Here is an 11,081-nt window from a genome sequence, read left to right as displayed (position 1 = left end):
CGGGGGGCGGGGGGCGGGGGGCGGAGTCTCCTCGGGCCCCGCCCCGCCGCGCCGTGCGTGGCGCCGCTTCCGGCTGGGGACGTGGCTCGGCGCCGCCATCTTGTGGGGCTGCCCGAGGAGACGCGGGCGGTGCGGAGCAGCGAGCGGGAGCCCAGCGCCGCCGCCGCCGCCGCCGCCATGGTGAGGGCCGCCGGGCACCACCCCGCCCCGCCCCGCGCGGAGCCAGCCGCGGGGGCCGCCGCCGGGCGCGCAAGGCCGGGCCGGGCCGGGCCGGGCCGGGCCGCGGCGGGAGGAGGTGCCCGGCAGCGGCCGGGCCGCGGGGGGCGGTGGCGCGGCCTGGGGCAGCCGGGCCGCTGGGGAGCGGGCCGGGCCGGGCGGGGGCCGCGGGCCGCGGGCGGGCTCCGGGAGCGGGGGGCACTCGCACAGAGCTGCGGTGCTGGTGACGGGGGCGCCCGGCCGCCCAACCCTGGCTGCTGCCCGGGGGAGGCTTGATCAGCTTCATTTTAAAGGTCGCTTAGGCTGTCACATCCGCCGGTTCTGGCAAGGCCTCGTGGTTTCTAGCACCGGCGTGTACCGCCAGGCTCCGGAGGCGGCCGGTCAGCCCCTCTCGTCCTCAGGCAGCGTGCAGCTCCGAGCTTTTCCTCTGCTGGAGCAAATCTTGTGCCTTGTTTCCCATCCGTAGCGTCGTTTCTCTCAGCAGAGACTGCCGTACTCTCTGCTGCTGGGCTGCCTCGTGAAAGAGGAGACCTGCCTGTTAGGAGCACGGTGTGAATGCTGGGTGCAAGTTGGCCCTCTTGTGAGACCTCCTACGGGGCAGTTACACAATGGAAGCTTGCTTCTGGCCTGTTCGCGTCAGGACCCGTTTGTCCCTGGGTTGTCAAGCTACAGAGCCCCTAGGGCAGTCCAGAAACAGTTTGACAGTTTTATCAGAGCATCCAAATGTCTCACCTGGCCATACGCAGAGCACTGTTACCCTGAGTGTCAGGTGGGGCTTTAAATCAGCTTGCGTTTGATAGCTGCTAGTACATGCTTCGTTATTAGAGAGCTGTAAATAGACAACGGTTGGGGATTTAAAAGATTTTAGCTGCCGAAAATGCCTTATGTTGACTAAATTAAAAAGCTTATCTTCCTTGAGGAGGAACTTCAGAAGGGAGCCTTGGTAGTCTTGAGAGAATCAGAGAATGTAAATGGGCGGTTACCTCCGTGCCTTTGTATTGTTGGTACGGTAACATGTATGAAACGCCCAGGAGGGTCACCCACGTGCTGTAATCGATATAGCTTTCCGTATTTTGTTAACGTGACTTTACTGTAGATGTGGCATTGAGGAGAAACATCACGTTGCAAAACAGTCCTGTGTTTAATGTTAGTTGGAAACTATCCCCTCTTTGGGCAAGTAATTGCGTGTTGGACTTGCAGAGACCTCGTGGTGTCAGAGACCTGCTCCCTGAAGGGTGCAGCTGACTGGATGTTTGGACTCTCCCCAGGTGCTACTGGCGGCAGCCGTCTGCACAAAGGCGGGGAAGGCCATTGTCTCACGGCAGTTCGTGGAGATGACTCGGACCCGCATCGAGGGGCTGCTGGCAGCTTTCCCGAAACTCATGAACACTGGGAAGCAGCACACTTTTGTGGAAACAGAGAGCGTGCGGTATGTATATCAGCCAATGGAGAAGCTCTACATGGTGCTGATCACCACCAAAAACAGCAACATCCTGGAAGACCTAGAAACACTCCGACTTTTCTCCAGAGTGGTAAGGATCTACACTTCAGATCCCTGTATGCCAAGTTCATGTAAATGTAGCCTGAAACAATGCTATTATAAGGGAACCTGCTGGTGAGTTATTACTGAAGTGCTGTCTGCCTCCATCTCTACAGATTTTCATTTTCTAGAGCCTGTTCCTGACATGGAAGTAGGTAGTGATCTTGATCTTGTAAGTTTCTGTAATATTTTTGAGTTACAGAAAATTTTAGAAAATTTTCGGTTGTAGTTTAAGTTGTGAGACTGAAGGGATGGCGCTACAGTAAATTTAGCATGAAATATTTGCTGTATTCTTAAGACAACACCTGTACTCCTTCCAAAAAACAAAATAACGTGACATTACAGCATGTGATTACTGCAAGTATAACACTACTTTCAAGGCGTTTCTAAGTAGCATGTTTGTGCAGATGTCTCTATGTTAATTTTATAACCTGTTTCTGTCATATACAGCCAGAGGACCTTCAGGAAGTTCTCTAGCTGTGCAGTGTTTGTTTGCGTAAGTTTCTGTGAGTTACAATGTTGCGAAGTTAAGAGGTTGTCTAAATATTTTGAGTTAGGAAAAAATAACGTAAATAGTATGGCAAAACTTCATCCTGTTGTTTATCAACAGCAGAGAGGAACATTAAGGAGCTCAGTAGCATGCAGGTCTTGTGGGGGATCTAGCACAAATTTGACGTCTGGGCATAACAGAAAGAAAACGTTAAAACGTATTGGCGTCTGTTTCTATGAAGACTCTTTTTACGTGTTTTTCCCTCCCTAGATCCCTGAATATTGTCGAGCTCTGGAGGAGAATGAGATCTCTGAACACTGCTTTGACCTGATTTTTGCTTTTGATGAAATTGTTGCCCTGGGCTACCGTGAGAACGTAAACTTGGCACAAATACGGACCTTCACTGAGATGGACTCACACGAAGAAAAAGTGTTCCGAGCTGTCCGAGAGGTGAGCTGAAGTAATTTCAAGTTTGGTATTCCCTGTCTGGGAAAGGCTGCATTGTAATGAAAAAACGTTATTCCGCTTTGATACGGGTCTTAACGTCGCTTTGCTTCTCTCTAAGCTAAATGTTTACCTTTTGTTTTCTTTTCCTTCACAATGGCTTTACAAGCAAATCAGCCTAGTTTTACTTGCTGTGTGGCACAGACTGAGATCCCAAAGCTCTATCAGCCTTTTATCTTCCCCTTCAGACTCAGGAACGCGAGGCAAAAGCTGAGATGCGCCGTAAAGCAAAGGAGTTGCAGCAGGCCAGGAGGGATGCAGAGAGACAGGGCAAAAAGGCACCAGGTTTTGGTGGCTTTGGTAGTTCAGCTGTGTCTGGAGGCACAACTGCAGCGATGATCACGGAGACCATCATTGAAACAGAGAAGCCCAAAGTGGCACCAGCGCCTGCCAGGTACGTGTGTAGTAGGTAGCGAATGGTCCTTGGAGTTAGCACTGGCTGAAAACTCTGTGCCCAAATAAAAGGTTTCAGTTCTCCTTCCCCAGCGGCTTAATTTTCTTGTCGCTTTAATATTTTTGATAAAGAGGGGCACTAAAATAACTGGCCTGCCTTGGTGCATAAGGGAGCAGTCCTCTGTGGACTGTACGCTGGTGGCGTCTGCCAGTTTGGTGGGGTTTGGCCAGGTTGGCACTATGTTCTGGAGGTCAAGAGCTTTGTCTTCCTTGCTCCTGCAAAAAACGTGCAACTCTCTAATTATGGCTTATTTGTGTAGCCCTCCCATTGGGTTACCGTCCTTGCTGATACGGTCAAGCCACTCCCCTTAATTTTGCTGGCATGTGTTTGTTGACCTCTAAGCCTTTAACGTGCGTGCTTACAGACCAGTATGTGTTACGTGGTCTTTAGACCAGCCTGTTGTTGTTTAAGAGCGTTTATGATACGTGGTCACTGTAGCATCTGAGCATCTCATAGTATAAAATCCTTGAAGGGCAGTGCGCTTCTCATTTTGTGTCTGAGAATATGAGGGTACCAGGTACTGGTAGTACTGGGAACGGAATCCAGATCTACTTTGTAATCTATTGTCCTACGTACGAGACCATCTGTCGTATACTTGGTACGCCCTGAAAAAGGCTGCAAAGGCGAATGTGGCAATGCGGGGATAGTCCAGTTGTAATAATGCATGATAGCTGAGGAAGGATGAATCTCTTGCCATAAACTGACTTGGAGATGCTTATGCTTTTTGTCCTTTAGGCCCTCAGGTCCTAGTAAAGCTCTGAAACTTGGAGCTAAAGGGAAGGAGGTGGACAACTTTGTGGACAAGCTGAAATCGGAAGGAGAAAATATCATGACTTCTGTAGGCAAACGCTCCGCAGAAGCAGCCAAAGTTCTTGCTCCTCCCGTTAACATGGAGAGGTAGGTATTGTCCTTGCTTTGAAAGCAGTGTTCTTACAGTTATCTGTATGATCCCGATGTTGCTTAAAGAGCTATCAGAAATCTTCCTCCTTGGTTTTCGGAATGGGCTTTTTCCTCCTGTTAGTCTTGTGTGCTGATCTGGTATGTTAATTGTAAAAGGTCATGGGCAAAATCTTAGAAAGCACATAGGGGGGGAAAAAAAAAAAAGCCAGATAGCTCATTTGATTAGACACTGCTTTAATTAAAAAGGGATGTACATCCATTGCTTAGCTGAGATTGGAGATTTTCCTTTGCTTTTTGGAACGCTGCTCTCTTTCCTGATGTTTTGCCTTCAGATGAGGTAATGTAGCTGCTATTTTTTCTATTCCCCAGACACAAAGACTTCCTGTCTAATTGTGCCATAGGATACAAGTAGTCATAGTTTGTTTTTCATGCAGCAATTCAGCACCTTTACAGCAGCTTGCCTCATGGGAGTAAAATTAAAGGGATTTTCAGTGAACAGCATAGCAAGATGCTATATCATTATTGTTTATCTGGACTTCAGTTTATTCCGGACTTGTATCTGCAGATCATTGCGCGCCCCCCCCCCCCCCCCCCCCCCCAGTTAACCTCCCAGAGCAGTGTTGCTGTGTGCGTCTGTTGTGCTGTCCATGCTATTCCATTTGAGGCTATCGCAGTCTTTTGAGCACCTGTTCAGTATACAGCCTGTCCTTGCTGAATGCTAATCTCCCATCCTGTCTGTTAGATGCCAAGTGTGGGACTTGAGATACTGCTTTTTTTCTGTCTAGTGTGCACATGAAAATAGAAGAAAAAATTTCCTTGACCTGTGGCCGTGATGGAGGGTTACAGAACATGGAGCTGCATGGCATGATCGTACTGCACATCTCTGATGAAAAGTTTGCACGGATTCGCCTCCATGTAGAAAACGAAGACAAGAGGGGAGTGCAGCTACAGGTAAAGGCTGTTTGGTGTTCCATGCTGCTGAACACGCTTTTGCTGCTCTCCAGGGCAAAATGTGGGAACTGCTTCAGTGCATGCCACTGTACTACGCTCTTGTCTAAGCCTTCTCAGCAAATGCATTGGAAATACCAGTGGTCATTGCAGACACTACTGCAGCATAAACATAGGGCCAGCTCTCAGCAAATGCATTGAAAGTGCCAGTAGTTGTTGCAGATGCTACTGCAGCGTAAAGATAGGGCCAGCTCATGCTGAAAAGATTAAAGTTCAATTGAAAAGTCCAGGCTCATGCTTATCTTCATACCTTCAGAGCCTTATCTGTCTGCTGATGCACATTGGCAAGCCACCTTATTTCACTTGGACTTTGCAGCAGTCTGGTGTGTTGCTTGATGCTAGTTGTATCATGTTGGCTTTAGCTGTGGAGCAGGAGTGTTAAAAATGAAGTTACTGTGCCAATGAAGAATGAATTTATTATCTAGAAAGCTGTTTCCTCACTGGTCACTTGTGTTCTGCCATTGCTGTAAGTATCGAAAGCAATTGCCAGAGCTGGAGCCCTTGGTTACAGTTAGTACTATAACCTCAGAAGATTCTTGGAGAGATGTTCTTCCCTTTCTTCCTTTGTATTTCTGTTACCTTACTGAGCTCTGAAGACTGTTTTGCTTTGATATGCTGCGTTGCTCCATCCTTCCTCAGGCCAAGAACTGATCTGTACTTAGCTGGCTGCAGGTCTGTTGGTAAGGTATTAGGTTGCTTATCAGCTCATCTCATAAACAAGTTCTGAACAGTACTCCCACGTGTGCTGCTTCAGGGGGAAGATTAAATCAAACCCAGTCTTGGCTCCTGTCTTTCTAGCGTAACGTGAACGTTAACTAACAAAAATCCTTTGCTTTTAAAAAGCTGCTCACCTTTGATGCTGCAATGAGAGCGTATTTAAATGGAGTTTGGCTGCCATCATTTGGGTTAGTATAGGCATAAAGGCTGCTGATAGAAGTAGTGCTCTTGTGGTTTCAAGGTGTTCTTCCAGGTAGCGTGAGGTTGAAACGTTTTAGGAGGCCACTTTTTCTTCAAGAGCGAATGCTTTTAAAACATTATTTGAGATTTTAAGAGTCATTACAGTTTTTCTGTAACTACCAGCCCTGGACTCCCCTTGCTAGAGTGTCTGGGCTAAATTGCAGGTAAAAATTCCAGTGACGTGGATTTTTCTTAATGTATCAACGTTTGCTGGAAAGAATTTTAGGTTGATAAGCAGATGTGGTCCGTGATAAGCAGATGTGGTCCAGTAGGGCTTCTGAGCAGGGAACAATGAAAAGGTGCGTTTTCTAGGGGAAAATATTCAGGGACGCGTAGGGCCATCACCTGAGTTATCTCCGTACAGTTCTGTCCCAGGGCTTAAAATTAGCACAGTGGCAGGCACAGTCTGGGCATATGTTCCCGTTTCAGACTCACCCAAACGTGGACAAGAAGCTCTTCACTGCAGAATCGCAGATTGGTTTGAAGAACCCAGAGAAATCATTCCCTATTAACAGTGATGTGGGTGTGCTGAAATGGAGGTTGCAAACCACAGAAGAGTCCTTCATTCCGCTGACAAGTGAGTTCAAGCGTGCCTGTGGCCTTTTGTACGTGGCCTGGGGAGCTTGGGCAGAAGAAGCTGGTCTTCAGCCGCAGGTTGCCCACTTGTACCCTGCCTTGCAGAAGTGCAGCTGGCTCTGGAGTGTGATATGTTGTGAGACCACCAGAGTGCAGAGGTGGGAAGACCTGTGTTTGTCTTCCGTTTAGATAGTACCTGTTCGCACTAGTGTCCTGTTTTCAGTAATGCCCTCAAATAACAGCTTTTTCTTGTTCTTCAAGTCAGAATTTCTCGGTGATAACTGTGCTGTGGTTTTGAAGCGCGTTAGTTTTTGAACACCTCTTTCACTTGCAAAGATTGCATGGGTCAGCATACTGTTTTTGTGCCCTCAGTTAACTGCTGGCCATCAGAAAGTGGGAACAATTGTGACGTTAACATCGAATATGAATTGCAAGAGGAAAGCCTAGAACTGAACGACGTGATCATCACAATCCCTTTGCCGTAAGTAGCGTTCCGCGTACGTGCAAAGCTGACAAGCGCCTTCCCGTATCCTGTCAGTTCCTTTCCTTTCCTGGTTTGTAGGTCTGGCTCATGCCTGTGGCCTTGACAAACATACCCTTAGCTATAGACAGATAAGCTATTGTAGCTCCTTGTTGCCTGCTCTAGGTCTGGTGTCGGTGCCCCAGTGATTGGGGAGATTGATGGCGAGTATCGCCACGATAGCCGGAGAAATCTCCTTGAGTGGTGCCTGCCAGTGATAGATGCCAAAAACAAGAGCGGCAGCCTGGAATTCAGCATAGCAGGGCAGCCAAACGACTTCTTCCCAGTGCAAGTCTCCTTTGTCTCCAAAAAGAACTATTGCAACATACAGGTATGGTCACAGCTGGTGCAGGACTTGCTCTGAAAGAGCCGAAAGTTCTGGGGGTGCTTGCAGAACATGCTGTTGCTGTTTCATGCTAATAACGTTGAGGGGAGCTGCCCTTAGCCTGCCTGGCTACGTTTGTGGCGTCTGCTTACCTGTGCCGCTGACGTTCTTTAGATGTCTGCCCTATTGTGCTGTCGTCTTCTCTAGAGAGGTGACAGAGAGATAGGCCGTCTTCTTCCTCAAGGACAGCTCTTTGTCACAGTGCTGTGCTCTCCTCTTGCTTTGCTCTTATTCTCTGTGAATCTGAAATTGCCCCTTCCTCTGCCTCCCAGCTGGTCTGAGTGAAAGAGTAGGCAACACTAAAGAAGACGGCCTTGCAGGCCCAGTGCTTCACAATGTGAATCTTACCTCTTTCAAGCTACCTCAGGTCGTTCTTTGGCTGAAAACTGCCATGGTGGGACATAGGGTACGAGGTGAGTGCGCCGCTGTCCCACTTAGCGAGGGCTTAGGCATTAGTATTAAGATGATGTTTTTAGCTGGATTCGTTGGTGCCAGCGAACAGTTCTGCTAACTGCAGCTTCCTAGAACTTGCCCGCAGTTTGAGTTGTGCCTTCGTGTCTCTTCTAAATAATGAGTTGCCCTCAAACTTATGTTAGAGAATCTATCGACCTTGCAGGCAAAAAGACTTCTCAGCGTACGGCTCTTTGTTTATCCTCCGTTGAACTGTAGCTCGCAAGTGCTTAACTCTTTGCAGGCTGCTTTAAGGAGACACGCAGTTATTGTAAAGGTTGGACATAAGTGTTGTCTTTCCCCTGTTCTCAGGTTTCCTGGGAACAAAGATCGATCTTGCAGTACCGACTTGTGGTTCAAAGTGATGGGCTAATTTTATCCTTGTGACTGTCTCAAGAGCTAATCGGAAAGTTCTGCTTAGCTGTGTGTGATTTGGGAGTACAGTGCTAAATGCTGAACTAACTGTGTGTGTTATCTCCACAGGTTACCAAAGTGACCCAGGTAGATGGGAACAGTCCTGTAAGGTTTTCTACTGAGACCACCTTCCTGGTGGACAAGTATGAAATCCTGTAATGCCAGCTATGGGGAATCGCAAAGGAAAATTTTAAATTAAAAAAAAAAAAAAATAAGAGGCCGAAGTTTATTCTGAATGTCTGGAACGCCGCAGCCCTCTCTCTGCTAAGACACATGGCTCTATCTGCCATCTGCAGTGTTCCTGGGTCACAGACATTTTTTGGCAGAGTATTGACACGATCGTGGGGAGAAAGGCTGCAAATTTCTTTGGTAGATTTTTACTGGCCAGCAGAAAAGCAAGATCTCCGCAGAGAACCCGGCTTTGACACTTCCCCTTCTTCTCGCACGAAGCTGACTAGAGCTCAGTCCCAGAGCGTGCTAGACATTACTCTCCCTTTTTTAAGCTTCACGCACTCTGTGTTGTTGGTGCTGCCATGTTAATTTCTCCTCTGCCTTCAACTTGTGTTTCTATTGATGAAAGCAGGCGTTAAGATAATAAGCACAAGGGCATTTTGTTTCACTGGACCCTTCTGTCTGGTAGAAGTGGGACAAGTTGGCTCTGATTCCCAAGGTGGGGATTGTGGCAGGAGTGTGGGGGGAGGAGGGAGTCATAGCTCAGATGTTCAGTCCTTTTGCCTCTGCGCCATCACAATGGTGAACCTATGTTTGGGCTTATCAGGAGGCCTGCAGGCATCCTGTTTGGTGTGGTTAGATAAGGGTGGGCTTCTAGGGAGCAGAGACTGCACTTCTGAATTCTCTTGTTGCTGCTGCGACCCATGGCCCGTGTCAGGGTCCGCTGTCTATTGCGAAAGCTCTCGGGCCAGCTTTTTAAAGCGGTTTCATTCATTTAGAACCATCTGTGTATCCTGACTTGAGCCGCTTGAGTTTCTTGGTAAGTTGAACCACTTTGCCTGTTGGCGTGCAGACCTATAAACAGATATAAACAGATGTGGAGACTGGTTTATTCAGCCCGTGCGCAGATTGGAAGTTCTGTTAGGACCTGCCTGAAACTAGTGTTTTTTTCTCAGCCCTTTGCAACGGAGAGGGAAGAAATGCTAGTTTCCAGAGTATGTGCTGAACTGATCTGACCTTTGTGGAGCACGAACAGCCCCCGAGTGTGCTGTTTTGCCGTCGCAGAGATTTTCTTCCTCTGACTGCCTGGATAGCACTATTTACTTCCTCCCACAGAACTGAGCTCTCTTCAAAATTCATCTTGTCCATTTGATTCAGGGCCTGTCACCGAGTGGTCGGTGGTCCCAGCCTGACTCCCGCTGGGCTGTAACTGGCCAACCAAATGATGTCGTGCTGCTGACAGTTGCTGCTGTAGGAAGGGCTGCTGGTTCTGAGCAGTGTGAGAGTCAGGCCACAGTGAAAAGCAAACAGCCTCCTGTCCTCAGAAGTCCTAAAAACTCATGTACTGCACTCCAAGGAGAGTACTTCCACGAGAATAAGTGTGTATCAGTTCCCACAGGGCCATCTGCCAAAGAAGTTAGCAGTCTCTCCTCTGTTAATAGTACACACCAGTGAGGAAATAAACCCTTACTCTTTTCATGGGAGGGTGGCGTGTTCGGAGGGAAGGGAAGCAAACCCTGTTCTGTAGTGAAGTAGACAATGAATCCTATTAATTCAGTTGCGTTCAAGAGTTGCTTGTCTGTATGATTTTAAAATGGAGTCGAGTTTAGTTCAGACATCAAAGGAGCGTTTTTCTTAAATTTCAAGGGTGATATTAAAAAAAAAAAAAAACCTCAGTTTTTGTAACCCTGTACAATAATGGCCTAGGGAATAGAACACATTCCAGTGTATACAAAGAATACAAATTCTTTAATCAAATAAAGAGTATTATAAAAGGAAACTGGCTGAGATTCTTCTGGCTTGGTTAGATTTTTCACAATATGTATGTGCCATAGAGGACAAGGCAGATGGTATCAGACCAATGCAAAAGAAGCGGGAATCATATGAGCAGAATTTCAGTCTTGTTTGCTTTTGACTTTGTGCAGGTTGCGTTTTCCTGTAATAGTTCCAGAGCTGCTTGAAACAAGCATCTGAACGGGCTCTTGCCCTGTTCTATTAGGGTGAGCTTTGGCAGCTTGTGCTGCTCAAACTTTAAATCCAGAACTGGAGACAGAAGGAGCACATTTAAAATATGAGGAAAATTAGAGCGCTTTCGTATTAGTATTCAGGTGTGACCGCAGGAACATTGTTGAGCTTCTTGTCTGGATGCGCCCTGGTACTGAATGCCGAACTGCCTTCCAGCAAAGCTGCTTGCACCAGAACTAGCAGTGGTGATTCTTGGAGCTAAGAGCAACTTAAAAATCTTGTGTATCGCAATGGTTTTTGGTAAATGGTAGAGTTAGTGGGCTGTATTTGCTATTGCACAAGTTCTGGTTTGTGTTTAAAACCACAGAAACGAGTGAAAGCAAAGTTAGAGATAGCTGGATGTTAGCTGTGCGTTACAGGTACAGGTGAGCGTGTCTCCCTTGCTCTAAGGTGAGCTAGTCCCAGGGCAACGCGACACTGACTTAGCCCATTCCTTCCACTTCTTACTTCATCGCTGTTCTTTCCCCGTTC

At 47.8% G+C, this 11,081-nt stretch overlaps 1 protein-coding gene across 1 annotated transcript; it reads left to right on the top strand.

The window, feature by feature from the left end:
• The first annotated feature begins 50 nt into the window (after positions 1-50).
• On the top strand, positions 51-10,365 carry ARCN1 (archain 1). The gene is made up of 10 exons (XM_068916931.1): positions 51-180; positions 1,485-1,748; positions 2,517-2,696; positions 2,939-3,144; positions 3,940-4,101; positions 4,890-5,055; positions 6,499-6,646; positions 7,018-7,126; positions 7,292-7,496; positions 8,484-10,365. Exons 1-10 carry the CDS (start codon positions 178-180, stop codon positions 8,571-8,573), a joined length of 1,533 nt encoding a protein of 510 aa, XP_068773032.1. The 5' UTR covers positions 51-177; the 3' UTR covers positions 8,574-10,365.
• The last annotated feature ends 716 nt before the right edge of the window (positions 10,366-11,081 follow it).

The sequence above is a fragment of the Struthio camelus genome, chromosome 22 (assembly GCF_040807025.1).
Source record: "Struthio camelus isolate bStrCam1 chromosome 22, bStrCam1.hap1, whole genome shotgun sequence".
NCBI lineage: Eukaryota > Metazoa > Chordata > Aves > Struthioniformes > Struthionidae > Struthio > Struthio camelus.
Note: the sequence above shows the minus strand (reverse complement) of the source record. Positions and strands in the feature narration are given on the sequence as shown.